General features: G+C 36.4%; 1 protein-coding gene across 1 annotated transcript in view; it reads left to right on the forward strand.

Annotated features, from left to right (window-relative positions):
* CFAP47 (cilia and flagella associated protein 47) overlaps positions 1 to 15,657 on the forward strand; it is a 374,253-nt gene that overhangs the window by 114,290 nt on the left and 244,306 nt on the right. The window contains exons 34-35 of the mRNA XM_080377676.1: positions 3,755 to 3,852; positions 4,158 to 4,274. Coding sequence (XP_080233802.1) covers positions 3,755 to 3,852; positions 4,158 to 4,274 — 215 coding nt within the window. The remainder of the gene's footprint in view (positions 1 to 3,754; positions 3,853 to 4,157; positions 4,275 to 15,657) is intronic.

Consider the following 15,657-nt stretch of genomic DNA (forward strand, 5'->3'; position numbering starts at 1 on the left):
ACATTATTGTCCATGAGCATGAAATTAAGAAGTCTGAAGTGACTGCGACTAAAACCAGCAGGCTGTAGGGTTGTTTTAGGGGTACAGTGTCTTGATTGCATACCACATCCTTCTGAGGCTCTTTGGTGCTCATGCCACAGAGAAGGGTATTTCCCTACAGAGTATGTTTTTCTTTCTGAATGTTTACTTTATGTCATGCCATAAGAAGTCATGTACAGAATTGTCTCCTAAATATTTCTTTTTGACCTGTACTTCAAATGCATTTTTTGATCACTAAAGGAAGACTTGATTCCTCTGTAATATTTTTTCCTTTCATAATCAGTGAAAGACAATCCTGAAGCTGTATCAAGTACTTCCGGACAAAGTATGTGGTAATGAAGAATACTTTTGTTTTTCATATTTTTTGGAAAGGATACTCTAAGGGGTGTGTGTGTGGTTTTTTTTTTAATAAAAGTAGTTTTTAATTAGATGGTTTTGGGGAGCTCCTCTCCAAACAGTATAAATGTACCAAATCATTCACATGTTGTAGTGACACTGACTGGAAGATCATTGTACGTAAAAAAGATAAATAATCCACATACCAGTTAACTCGAGTAGGTGCAGGCCTGTGCTGTGCTGCACATACCCGGTGGCTGCAGGATAAATTTAGCCAGCTAATTGCAACAAAGGAGCCTGCAGGCAGATTCCACTCGGTACCAGTGATTATGCCACCAGCGTGTCCTTGTCTTTAACTAAAACTGCAGCACCAGGTTCTTGCATGAACATCCATTTAATCTGATGGTAGAAATGATTAGCAGAATTGTTTTATTTTAACAAAATTCTGTAAGAGCTATCTCTCCTCTGGACTGCATCTGTACAGTGTGCTGCATCCTGCCTGGAAGTCGGTTCCAATGCTGCGCAACTTTGGTTTCCCAGTGTCGGAGGGGTTGTAGGGTTATTTATAATAACTTCTTTTTCCTGAAAGCATTAGCAGTGATAACTGGCAGTGATACTTTACAGAGTCAATTGTTTTTCTTAGTGGGGTCATAATGAACCAGCACCCCCTGGTGCAAAGTTTATGCACATCAAAATTTTACTTCTGGATATTCATGAACAACCTTTGAAAATTCTGTAAGAATTTCACTCTTTATGACATATAAAGTGACAGTTTGATAAAATTTTCCTGTGTGTTTATTTTATGTGTGTGTTTATGTGTTTAAAGTTCTCTTGTGTTGTAAATAATTTTATGAAAGCAATTACTTAAAAATTAGTTTTTCCTGGAATTTTTATTTATTTTTATTTGGGATTAAAATTTGATGTATTTACTTTGCATTAATATAGGATTCCATCTGATGCACTTCCTGTTTAGTGATTTGCCCCATGGTTGTTTTATTTCTTCTATTTTGTTCTTAAATAGTTTCTCTTAAATTTAGTCTGAAGCATAATATTTACAGCACTGTAGAACAATTTTATGAGCTTATAAGTAATCTGTTTGGTATAAGTGAGGAGTTCCACAACAAAATTTATACCTGTAGCTGATAATAGCCACTTATTTGCAAATTTGATTTAACTGTACTTCTTGGGGGACCAATGGAAGTTACATGAGGTGATGTTGATAAATTATGACCTGACATTACCAGCAGCATCTCTAGCTTACTTTTTCCCTGTCATTAATCACAATTTTGCAATCAAACAGAAGTAGGCAGATAAAGGCAATTGAGGACGTTTAAACTCAAGTGAAATAAGTGCTAGTGAATGAAAACGATTTTGAAGATTCATAGTGTCTTCCATACTACATGGAATGGTTACCACTGTTTCACTGTAAGATCAGGATTTTTTTTCTTGCCTTTTGAATGTTTTTTGGGTTTGTTGTCTGGCTTCTGGGCAACAGCTTGCTTGGTTACATCAGCCTGGCTTGATGTCTGAAGGTACTTAGGAGTGAATAAGGTTACTTTAAGAAATTTAATAATTTTCTATATACAACAGCCTACTTTCTTAGTCTGGTTTCGATAGCTGTTGTTCATAGGGTATATAACACCCAAAAATACTGTCTCAAGTTTAAACCCCTTAGTACAACTGTTTGAAGTATTACATGTATAGCATAGTGTATATTATATATATATTTTTATATAGTTTGTGAGAGCAAGACTGAACTTTCTTGAACTCTTGTATTCCAAATGCATAGAAAATTATCCATTTCTTTCTTGAATTTTCATCTTGTTTCCAGTATTCTTTCTGTAAAGTTAGAGACCTTTAAAATACACATGATTTGTGCCCCTGCTTTCATGTGTTTAGTCTTGTAGAATGAGGCTTTTAATAAGGACAGACTTGAAGTAAAGGTCTCTGAAATGTGTAGCCTTGTGAAGCATTTTATGTTTCTGTTTTAAATTATTTCTGTGCTAAGTATTGGTGTCTCCAGATTTCTTTGCTCATATAGATAGTGGACTATCCTGAACATCATTATATTGCTATCATAACAGTTTGATTTTTTTATCTTTTAATGGTAGCATTTTTGAATGAAAATAACTTTTGTTTGTGTTGTAACATTAAGATGTTTACGTGCTTAAAATATGTGGGAGATTTTTGATCATCTCAGATTCTGTAGGATATCATTGGTTTTTTTTCAACCTGGGAAGCTTCAAACTTGGTAAACAATACACTGGATTGTTAGTGAAATAAAAGCTATACAATTTATCCTATATGAAAAAATATGATCCCAGTCTGTCTGAAAAACTCGCCAGTGGCTGAAGTCCAAAGTGTTCCCTAAATCCAGGAGCCTGGGCCTGAGACAGTAATGAAAACAAAGAAAATTAAGCAATAGGTATTTTTGTAATAGAAGTTGGGAGGAGCTGCAAATAACACAACAGAGAAGACATGACTTGGTACTTCTCTGTTTGTGACCAGATTGCTTTCCTTAAAAAAGGATTAGCTTCTATGTGTTCATGCTTCACAAAATGCCTATTATCTGGAGAGCAAAGTATTGGTAATTTGGTATAGGCAGTGATTTAAAACATGTAGTTATTGGTACATCAGTAGCTTTTTCTAGAGAGTATCTCATGCTGAGTTTTCAGATTACTATATCCTGTGGTTTATTATGATGCTTAAGAACCTAAGTCTGTTGTTTAAATACTGTGTTAAATATTTAAGATACGGAATACTTCAAATAAGAAATACTGACAAACTGTATTTACTTTCTTAGTAAACATTTTTATTTTAAATAAAAATGTTAGAAATATATAAAAATATTCTAACCTGTGAGGCATAGGCCTTTACAACACAATTGTAGAAGTAGCGATCTGTGCTGCAGGAATGAGCTGTTAGCTTTATTTTTATTGCATTTATGCTGAATAATTTAATATGGCCTTGAGGAAAATCACTGACCTTTTCCTTCTTATGTGCTTAAATGTTGCAGCTTTAAAGAATTCATGCATATTTTCATGAGTTTCAGTAGCCCTCTGAATGTTATGAAATAATTTACTTGTTTAGGTTCTTAATCTGTGAGGTTAAGTTTTTCCTTCCATTGTGATGAATACTTTTACGTGTTGTATCAGAGTGTATGAATAACAGTTACAATATTCTAGGTGATTTTTTCATGTTTTCAACAACGGCTCTTGAAGAGTATTATGTCTGGGAAATTTTACATGTGAACAGATGTTTCCTTTTTCTGTTTTTTCCTCTACTCAGTCATTTCAAGAAGCCATCATATTGATCTAGAATAAAGTTAGGCATCTCAGGGGAGAAGAATCTAATACATCTTGCTCTGTTTTTAAATTAGGTGGAGTACCACCAATGAGATGGATAGTAAATTTTGACCGAGATCTTCTAGACGGTCTGGTATTGGCAGCACAGCTGGCAGCTTATTGTCCATATTTGGTAAGGACTTTTCTTAATATTGTGAAAGTTTTATACACTTTATTAATGTAAGTGGATTTTTTCAGACCTTAATTTCCTTTGGAGCTGTTGACTTACATGACTTTTAAAAAGAAAAAAAACCCCAACAAACCAACATTTAGCAAGTCTAGAGTGATTACTTCAGTACTGATTTTTCTTTGGATATATTCTTAAAAGGGAATTTAGTTCAAAATTTAGATCTTATGGATTGCTGAAAGAGTGAAAATACAAACACAGTAATTTTGCTTAGTGGGAGATCAAGAGTTTGATTTCTGTCTCTTCTGCAGATTGCTACTCACTTTGTAAGGATGTATACTAATCCAAGAACTCCTGAACAATTTCTGCACAACTGTTTGATACTTGTGAATGCTATGCATGTTGTCAGTCTGGCTATAGACATAAAGGTAAATGATTTTATACTATCAGTTCTTATATACTCTAAAATATTTTTATTTTTTGTTACTTTTATCATAGCAAGATTGTACATCAAGTTGAGATTTTAGTGAAGCAATTTTTTTCATGATGTGCTATACTGTATGATGGAGACCAAAATGCTGCTTCATATAAATACACTTAATTAAGAGTAATTTCCATAATTCTTTGCTTTGTAGTATCGCATGTACACAACTAGCTGAACAGATTAATTTGGCTCAAGTTCTAGTATCATACATCACACAATGAAAACCTGAGTGGAATTTACTATTAACATTCTAAGGCAATTTAGAAAAAATATATTTTAAAGTAAACATCATGCACTTAAATATAAAAGGAGTGGTAAAAAAATTATATGAATGTCTGGTGACACTTATGTACATTGATCTAATCACGAAGGGCCATGAGGGTTCTGCCCCAGTTGTGGTGCACACGGAAGACAGTAGCTTTGGACTGCTCATGAGAATAACACCGTAAGCCATCAGCTTCTGATGTTCTTATTAGAAGGAATGTGATGTTGTTAGTTTCTTCTTCAATCTAGAATGCACTTGGGATCATTTTTATATGTTTAGTAACATGCTTTACATCTCTGTCTTTTTTTAATTGGCTTACAGCTCTAAATTTTCTATATACTGTACCCTTTTCATATATTAGGTATTATTTCTTTGTTCTTTTTTTGGCCCTAAAACCAGTTTCTCCTGCTCCCAGCCTGCATTTCTTTAACTGGCAATTTGTGAGTTATTTATAGCTGTGGGTCCTGGTAGTACCGTATAATCAGAGAATCATAGAATGGTTTGGGTTGGAGGAGACTTTAAAAATCATCTGGTTCCAACCCACCTGCCGTGGGCAGGGACACCTTCCACCAGACCAGGTTGCTGACAGCCCCATCCAGCCCGGCCTGGAGCACTGCCAGGGATGGGGCACCCACAGCTGCTCTGGGCAGCCTGTGCCAGTGTCTCCCCACCCTCACAGTGAAGAATATTTTCCTAATAGCTAATCTAAATCTACCCTCTTTCAGCATAAAGCCATTACCCCTTGTCCTGTTACTACATGCTGTTGTAAAAAGTTCTACTCCAGCTTTCTTGTAAGCCCCTCTAGGTACTAGTTATATACAAAGACAAAAGTAAAACAAAATCAGTCACAGAAGCCTGATCAATGAAAAAAGTTGCTGTCACAGCTAAAACAAGAAAAGCAAAGCTCTACAAGCTGGTTAACAAGCCTTCAGACAGAGAAGGTTTGTCAGACCCCAGTACTGAGGCACAGTAAATTCAGTACAAAACTTATGCCTTTTTAATTGCAATGGCAAGGCTGCGTTACAAGGTTACATACTCACGGGGGTTCATGCTCTTATATTCCACGTGCTGGTTGCCTGTGTTAGTTACCAAGCGATTACCTACTTAAAAGAGCAGATTCCATCTTATTTTCCTTTTCTGCTTTGCTTGCTGAGTCATTAAAAATCCTGTCCTTACTAAAACTAGTGAAAACTGTTTAAGGTCCCATCATTCTCTAAGAATTTGAAGAGTGATGCAGCTTCCATCATAAGCAAAGTGGGAATCCGGGACTGTGATGGGCTGGGCCAGGTGTGGAGCATACTGGGCTGTCTAGATCAGAGGAGGATACATTAGAATAGACATAGTATTTGTTGGCGGTTGAGGAAACTTTCCAAAGGAATTAATAATATTAGGAATCAGAGGCAAAGGTGTGGTATGAACAAAGTATTACAAAAGGCTCAGTTACAACTTTTTTTCCTCCTTTCCATTCAATTGTACTATGATTACACGCAAAAATTAACCCTGCAGTTTCCAGTTGTATCAGCTACTGTCTTGTTTCCACATCCTGATAAGCTGTAATAGGTGTTATAAATGGCTTTGCTATGACAGGCTAAACCAAGAAAATCTACTGTTTCATATAGGTGTGAATGACAGAAAGTGTAACAAGACAATTTAGGTATAATCCTTACAATGAAGGTGTATTTTGCCTCGGGTTTTAATAAGAAAAACAGGCTCAGCACATGAAGGCAGAGGCTGGATGCTTGATATGCAAAAGGAGTTAATCACATGAGAACATGAGTTGGAAGTAGAACTCCAGGACATTCCCCGTAATGCACTTAGTGCGTCTTTGTTTTAAGACTACAGTGTCTACAATACTACAATATTATTAGTTCAACATATTTTTGAGGTTTTGGTGTTTTTATAGATGGGAAAATCCATCTCTGTACAGACTAGGAATTTAAACAAAGCTATATAATTAGTCAACACCAGAAAAAGGAACAGATTTTGGATCTTCAAGGTCTGTTTTTTAATTCTAGCTAAGGTGTGTTCTACAAACAAAATATTGTGGAAAGTAAAAAAAAAAAAAAAAAAAATTGAAGGTAAAGGGTACTTTTCACATAGATTTATTGGAATTCATATATGCTTTTCTAAGGCTGCTGTAGAAATTTCTTAAGCTTCTTGTTCTGAAGCAATGAAAGCAGCAAAATACATTAATTCTGTTTCTGAACTGTCTCAACTTGGGATTTCTCTGATAGTTTTTTCACTTAAATTTAGCAGGCTAAAATGTTCCAGCAGTATTGGAAAAGTTCTTGACTATCAGGCAATCACTGCTTCTGAACTTTCAAGACAGCTTTGCATTAATTAATGCAAGGATGGTGGTGATGGCACAAGGAAAGACATGTATTAGGTCTGCAATAAATGGTATTTTCAATCACTTAAAAAATCTAAGATTCTCTAGTAATAAAGAACTTTAACTGTCTGGAAGACTTCGGCTGCAAGTTTTAATGGTATGTCTAATGGAGTTCAAGGCTTCTAAATTCTTTTAAGGATAAAGGTATAGGATTAAGATGGAGTTCTTTGGGCAAGAAATTGTTTTCATTTTCTAATTATGACTGACAGTTCAATCCTGGAATATTAATGGTGTCTTTCTATGTATTTTTTATTTGTGTTTGATATTTTTAAGTTTTAAAATGCTTTGAATTGAAGAAGATCCAATTGAAACCCCAAAATAAAAATTTGCAAGATAGGATGGTGGATAACAGCAACATGGAAGGAATGTATGTGGCAAGGGTAATTAGGAGAGAAGATGGAGTGATTGGGGATAGCCAGTAGAGGAACCCAATTTGCTACTGACTGGTTTAAAATTGGGGTCAACAATACCGACATTTATATTTGGGACCAACTAAAAGGGAGGATATTTTCAAAAGAGCTGTAGAAGACGATGTAAGTAAAGTCAGAGAGTGTTAAGAAGCTGAAAAGGAATGTGGCTGTTCTGTTGAAGTGAACTGAGGAATTCAGCATTGTTGTAGAGTAGAAAACTCAATAGCAATAACGTGGCTGTATGAGCAAGAAAGATAGGTGGATGGTAACTGCAAGACATGAGTCTGAAATGAAAAAGAGAAAGAAGTTTCTGTCCGCAACCAATGGAGAAGAGGGAAGAAATGCAGCAACATAAAATGTTTTGAATTTCCAGTATATGTAAGATTTTTCCCTTGAGGTAAAGTCTTGGTTTCAGCTGGGATAGATTTAATTTTCTTCTTAGTAGCTGGTGCCATCGTGCAATACTGTGTTTTGGATTTGGTGTGAGAACAATGTTGGTAACACACAGATGTTTTCAGTTGTTGCTGGGTAATGCTTATATCAAGTCAAGGACTTCTCAGTTTCTCAGCCCTTGCCTGTGACAGGGCTGGAGGGGCACAAGAAACTGAGAGGGGACACAGCCAGGACAGCTGAACTGAACTAGTCAAAGATGTATCCCATACCATAGACTGTCATGCTGAAGTATATAAAGGGGGGGGGGGGGGGGGCGGGGGGGGGGGGGGGCGGGGGTTTTACAGGGCCTGCTGATCACTGCTCCAGGGGTGACTGGGCATCAGTCAGTGAGTGGTGAGCAATTGTATTATGCATCACTTGTTTTTTTCTCCTTTCCCCTTGGATTTTATTCCTCTCCCCTTCTCCCTCATTCTCAGTATAATTGTCAGTATTATTATTGTTATTATTTTGGTCTTTTTCCTCTCTTATTTTATTTGATTTTAATTATTAAATTGTTCTTATCTCAACCCTTGAGTTTTACTTCAGTTTCCTGTACATTAGTAAAGAGCTATTTGCTTCGTAAATATGGCAAATTCTTGACAAAAGTAACAAAGAAAAAGGATTTATTTCTTAATTCTGAGTTATTTGACTAAAATTTATATGATACTGCAAATATACAGATAGAACTCTGTATCTGTCTATCCACCAATCAATAATGTTAATGCAAATACTTTGGCTTGCCTCAGATAGAAATCTAATATCCATGTGTGGTCTTAAATTCAGAAGATAGAAGAGTGAAAAAAAATTAAAAGCCATTTTTATTTGTTAGAGTAGCAATTGTCTTGTCATATATATCTTTCCTGGGCTATTTTGGAAAAAAACACTTGAAGAGAGTTGTAAAGGACTGAATCTTCCTGAACATCTATGTATCCTTATAAAATGGGATGCAACAACTGTTTATCTGTAAGCCTGATAAATCAGAGCATTAGATAAAGAACATTTGGCTTGAATTCAACTTTATTGATAGTATTGTGCAAAGCATTTGATATTGTCCCACACAAACATCCGTATCTCTGAAATGGAGAGACACGGATTTGATGAGTGGACAACTCAGTGGATAAGGAGTTGGCCAGATGGTCATACTCAAAGAGCTGCAGCCGATGGCTCTGTGCCCAGGTGGATGCCAGTGTCCCTCAGTGGTGTCCCTCAGCAGTCTGTATTGGGACCAGTATTATTCAATGTCTTTATCGGGGACTTGGGCAGTGGGACTGAGTGCACTGAAAGGGAGGTTATTTAGCATGTTTGCAGATGATATCAAGCTGAGTGGTGTGCTTGATGCTCTAGAGGGAAGAGATGCCATCCAGAGGGACCTTGACAGGCTAAAGTGGGCCTGTGTGAACCTCATGAAGTTCAATAAAAGCCAAGTGCAAAGTCCTGCACCTGGGTTGGGGCATCCCAAACATGAATGCAGGTTGGGCAGTGAATGGATTGAGAGAAAGCCTGTGGAGAGGGAAAAGGGGGGACTGGATGAAAAACTGAATATGAGCTGGTAACGTGCACTTGCAGCCCAGAAAGCCAACTGTATCCTGGGCTGCATCAAAAGAAGTGTGGCCAGCAGGTTGAGGGAGGTGGTTCTTCCCTTCCTCTTGGCTATCGTGGGACTCCACCTGGAGTACTGGGTCCCGTTCTGGCATCCTCAGCATAAGAAAGACATGGACCTGCTTGAGCAGGTTCAGAGGAGATGACCAGAGGGTTGGAGTACCTCCCTTGTAATGACAGGCTGGGAGTGTCGGGACTGTTTAGCTTACAGAAGAGAAGGCTCTGGAGAAACCTTGTATTGGCTTTCCAGTACTTAAAGGGGACCTACAGGAAAGATGGGGAGGTACGCTTTACCAGTGAATATAGTGACAGAGCTAGTGGTAACAGTTTTAAACTGAAATAGTGTAGCTTTGGATTAGATATTAGGAAGAAATTCTTCACTGTGAGGGTGGTGAGACACTGGCACAGGCTGCCCAGAGAAACTGTGGATGCCCTGTCCCTGGCAGTGCTCAAGGCCAGGCTGGATGGGGCTGTCAGCAACCTGGTCTGGTGGAAGGTGTCCCTGCCCATGGCAGGGGGGTTGGAACCAGATGATCTTTAAGGTCCCTTCCAACCTAAACCATTCTATGATTCTGTGTTTTACTGGCGTGATGAGATATATGGAAACATATGCAATTGTGACAATTGCAATTTGTTCAGGTAGGTCTAGTTCACCTAGATTGTATTTGGGAACCCAATAAACATGTTATCGAAACAAAAGAAAAGGAAACGTATCTTTCAAAATAGGTGGTGCTTTTTATTTCCATCAGAGCAACTGAAAATTACTCAGACCTGGTAATGGTTTTAGCTGGGAAATTTGTAAAGAGAAACTGGGTATGTCTGGGATAGATAAAGATTTTTAAAAAGGATATTTATATGTGTATACATACAAAACACAGAGTTTTAAGCTTTATTTAGGCACCGAAATGACTACTTCATCTTTCCTCCAGACTTGCTGACTGTTCTATTTTCACACTGACTTCCAGCTTATTGAAAACTTGGGTGCTGCGCTTGTATAAGCAAAGCCTATATAAACTTAGGAACCTCATTTTGTTCACAAACAACATTGTTTCCTGTATGTTTACCTTTTAAGTTCAATGTTAAAGCCTTACAAATCTGGAACTAACGAATAAGGATTAAGTATATGGCTCTCTGGAATTTAATATAGTATTTTTATTGCCTTCTGTTTGTTTAATACTTTTGCCATAATTCTCAGTCATTTACATTTGTTGGTTTAAATTGGTTACCTAGATAACATTTCATGGCTGCTGATTCCAAGCATTTTCTATTTTTCAGTTGTGTCCTGCTAGAGGCTGTTATTTGGCATAGGATGTCTATTTTCATCATTGCTTTATAGGCTTTGTAGTGGGGAAAGCTTTTTTGCATGATTTTTGCATCTGTTAAATAGTTTGCTTCTTTACATTATTCAACTAAGAATTACATGTTCAGAAAAATGGAGAGTGTTATTGCCACAAGAAGTGGTTCAATGATCTACTCTTTCCTATATCTTTTAATAACATTTCTCTCTCCTCTTTCCTGTCAGAGCTTTGGCTTATAATGACTATGATTATTTTGTATTTAAAACACCCTGTTCCGTTCTTTCTTTTCTTTTTCCAGATAAAAAGTTTAATATTTGTTTGTAATATATTCTGTTCTAAGTATCAGTCCACTACTCTGCTATGCTCATAAAACAGAACTGCCAGCATTTTCTACATATGACTTAGAGGTAGTTACAGTCATTTGATTTGCTCATTAAGTTATAAACCTATTTTCATAAAATCGGAGTCATTATTTGTAAGCAGTTACAAACTGTTTTCAGAGCAGTAGTACCAGAAATACTAAAGACTAAATACTAAAACAGGCTTTAGTAATAAACAGGTGATTGAAAATGTGGAGAGTTGGTTATGGGATTAACAACACAGAGCTGATGGTGTTATAAGAGTTAAATAACGTTATTTTCACAGTAAAACCAATCTACTAGCCCTTCAATTTCTTGTCCGGTTTTGATATAGTCCTAACTTGGAATATTTAGAATTTGAAGTATAATAATTTTGTCCAGTTTGTCAGCTTGAGCATTTTCTTTAACTAGGCAACGTTACAGCACAAGTGAAAAGATAACAGGCAAGCACCCAACCCTTCATCAGCTGTGAGAGGCTTTTTCATATTTTGAGAAACTTTGTTATGGATACAATTTAAGGCATAGATCTGTTAAACTTTATTAACTGCTATTGTTTGCTAACACAGAATTTTTTAAAGTAAATAATATATATAGACTGTGTGAATTTCCTGCTGAATATTTTTATGAAGTACACTGATTTTTATTATTTTTTTTAATTAGTTCCTACAGTAGTGGATTAATGTCAGAAATACAGTTTTATGAATTCAGCGCAGGATAGAATAGAATAATGTTTTCTGAGGGAATAAGTTCTGATCTAAGTGGAAATGAGTAGAAGTAGGTGGCAAAAGAAAGTTAGGCTTCAACAGATAGTCTACTCTGCATCTTTGCCATCTTCAATGTAAATGCAGGAAAGATGAACAGTAAAGGTGTAAAACCACAGCTATATTGGAATAACTTCTACAAATAGTTGTTACCATTCAATAGCCATTACTGAGATAAGCAAATGGATAACATCAGAATAATTTTCAGGTTTAAAGCTTTTGGCAGGTAAAAAAATTTTCTTTACATAGTAAGTGCATCCTAAAATTCCAACCTTAAAAACCAGTAGTGATGAAAATAAATAGAAGTATGAGATGAAGCTACAGTTACATGAGTGCATGAAGAGTATATGAAATGAACCTTAAGAATTATGAAGATAAGCACTATCTAAGAAATTATGGAGAGTAACAGGGATGCTTTAGATCAGTGCTCAGTGATGCACTCACTCTCTTGGAAGGTTAGAGAAGGAGCTGTGGTGGAGCTGCTGGAGTGGGATGCAGTGCTTGGCTGGGCACAGGGCAAGAAAAGAGGAGGAAGCAGTCAATAACTCTTCCTGTCATTGTGCTCCATGGAGCCAATGATTTGCTGCCAGAGGAGCTTCAGTTCTGCATTTTCTATGGAATCCCCTATCTCTAGCTTAATAAAACAGAATGGAAATTAAGAAAACTTGGAGGTTGCCTAGTGAGATGTAATGCAAAATATATTTAATATGCATATATGTAAACAATGTGGTAAGTCTTGTCTGCTCTAATATATCTTGACAGGTTTCTCCTTCCTGTTGTATCAAACCAAACAAAAAATTGTATTTCTTATAGTACAAAGCATACAGAATAGCTTCATGCAGGACTATAGGCCTTATCCCAGACTCGGCCTGTCCTGGTCCTCAGGGGCCTGCCTGATGGCCACAGCTGGGGCTGCCCTGGTACCCCCTGGCTTCTCTGCTCCTGGCTGCCCTCTGCTCTGCAGCTGTGTTATATTGCCTTTGGCTCCAGGCTCCCTGGCACAGAGGGAGCAGCTGGTCCTTGCTGTGCCCTGGCAACTATCTCTGCCTTTAGTTTCCCTTTCAAGTTTGATGAATTATAGCTTCACTGGCCTTTCTGGATTTGTTTTCTCCTACTAAATTGAGGATTCTTACATAGAAGACATGGAGCGTCTCATTATAGCACAGCGCCTCATAGGCTGAAGGAGCCAGAGAAAACACTTCTGCTTTCATCTGTGAGAATTCTTTAATTTCTTCTTTCTTTAAAATATGATGGGGAAACTTATGATGAGCTTGTACACTGGATGGGAAAGAAAGATTATTCCTGCATTGGAAACTCTGTGTTGGTTTGACTCCATGTATTTCTGAATTAAGAATCCAGTTTATTCTAATTTTTTTTGGTTTGAACTACAGATTTTTTTTTTTCATCCATCTGTGACAACATAAGAACATATTATTTTCTCTCTTGTATGTCAAATGTGGGCTCATTCGTGGTAGCAGAAGAGAAGGAACCCTGTATTGATGACTTTTTAGGAACTGAAGAAAAAATAGTAACTCTTTTTATTTACTACTTGGTGTCCCCTTAAATCTTTGAAAATAAAATTGTACTTTGTGTAGGGCTAGAATGCCACAGGCTGGTGAAAATGCTGCAGTCTTCAAATACTTCAAATGCTTTGTATGATTGTATTTATTGAGAATATGTTCATTAAGGGAACTTGGCTTATAGCTCCATCTTTTCTTCCAGATTCTTTCTTTATACTAAACATAATGTCAAAGGGAGAGCGTTTTCTTAGGCTACCTTTGCGGTTTTTACACAGAGTTAAGGCAAGACTGTGCATAGGCTTGGAAGAAAAAGAAATTAAGATTTCTTTTTTTAAGAAGTCATATGTGGATTAGGAAGTCTTGTGCTTGAGCCTGGGAAAATACTGAAGTGTATCTGTACTTACCATGTAGTCGTTTTCATTTAGGCATCAGCCTGTATTGGCGTCCTTTTGGCCCATGGTCTTGAACCAGTAGGCTAATCTTAGGTTCTTATTTTGTATAAAAGTTTTTCTACATGGAATATTTGCTTAAAGCTATTGAGGTTTTTTTACATTGTGTTGGAAGAGGGTGGCTCCAGGACAGTTTTGAATGTTTTCCCTTTATACCCTTTCTTCTCACAAAATTATTATGTCAAAGCGCAGCTTTTGCTAGCTGAAGAAAACTTGTCAGTTGCTGATCTATGAGTCAACAAGTAGAACCTGTTTGAGTGTGGAGCTATTTGTACTGGCAATAAGCAATACATCATTTTGCTTTCTTAGAACTCCTGCCTTAGGACTTAAATCTCAGCTGCTTTTCATGGTCCTGTGTTTCAGGCGATAGATTTCAGCCAATATTGCATTTTAATAACATCAGAAAAGGAAGAAAACTCAATAAGCAATTTCTAATTAAAAAGAATAAATAAATTGTTTATGACAGGCTTGCTTCTGTATGTGAAGGATGATATAGAGAAGAATTTAAAATAATGACAGAGAGGTGTTTAACCATAGTTGATGAATCCTCAAGCCACTAATTTGCAGAAGCTGGCAAATCATGTAAATGGAAAGACCACTTTGTATTTGCCCAATTTCTTAGACTTTTTACTCAAGCAACTGCTCTGTTGGCAGAGGCAGAATAGTGGGATACCCAGTCTCTGATACTCCCAGGAGATCCATAAGCATTTAGATGGTGTGGGTCTTTGTTCAATGTCATTACAGCTGCTTTTGTATCCTGACAAGGGACTTTCATGAAACTGCTTTTTACGATACCTGCAGAAGGAACTAATTAGAGGAACAAGGGCCTTTCTGCAAAATTTGAAGCCAGACTGGCTGTTGTATTCTGTTCTTTGGAATATATATTTACTTTTTCACAGTGTGTTGTACTGCATCTTGAGCTTTTAGTAATTAGGAAGTTGAATTGGCTGGTTTGTAGAAGCACTGCAACGTATGCTCTAGTATAAAACATTAATTTGGAAATTAAAAAATAACTCGGATAGCTAAGATGATAGATATGTTATACATATCTCTTGCAGCACTAAAGACAGTCCAGAAGAGGCAAAAAGGTTTTCTCCCTTTTTCAGCCCATCTGGCTAAGAAATATGTCTTTCCCCAAAGTGTCTTCATTAATTTTTGGGAAACAGTAACTGTGGTTATCCAAAAATTTCTGATAATGAGAATGAAATTTTTACTTTTATTTCAAAGTTACTAGTGGGGATCCACTAGTTCTTCCCATGGAGTTGCTTTATTGAGTTGACTATTTTAAGCTTATTATCTCCCACTGATATTTGGGGTTTTTATTGCTAGAATTTTATGTACTCAGAAATGACAAAAAAAACCAAAACAACTGTCCAAAAACATTATTATAATAGCCCTCAAGAAATATGAGTGGAAAAAAAAGAAAAAAAAGAACTTTAAATCCTATGTATATAGTTGACCATGTTTTAGAAATACAATTAAGTAATATTTTTTCAGATCTAGATTTTTATTCTTTATTTTTTCTTCCTAATATTGAAGAGGAAAATATATTCTGTACATATTTTTATTAGATTTTTAAAAAATTTCTACATTTTCTTGTTATAATCTAAAAGTGTAGCATTTTTCCCATTCAATAAAATACAGAATTGGTTCATCTAGAAGCAGACATACACTAAAGCAAAACATTGAGCAGGTGACTGAATAGCTTTTCTGCTTCCTTCACCCTACTACTTTAGAAATAGTATTAATTCCCTTGATTAATCTGCTGGAGTGTACTGAGGTTCTGGAATAGATGGTTCATTATGAAAATTGCCTCATAAGAATAAATGAAAAAAAGATTTAGAG

Source organism: Falco punctatus (genome assembly GCF_963210335.1).
Source record: "Falco punctatus genome assembly, chromosome: 2".
NCBI lineage: Eukaryota > Metazoa > Chordata > Aves > Falconiformes > Falconidae > Falco > Falco punctatus.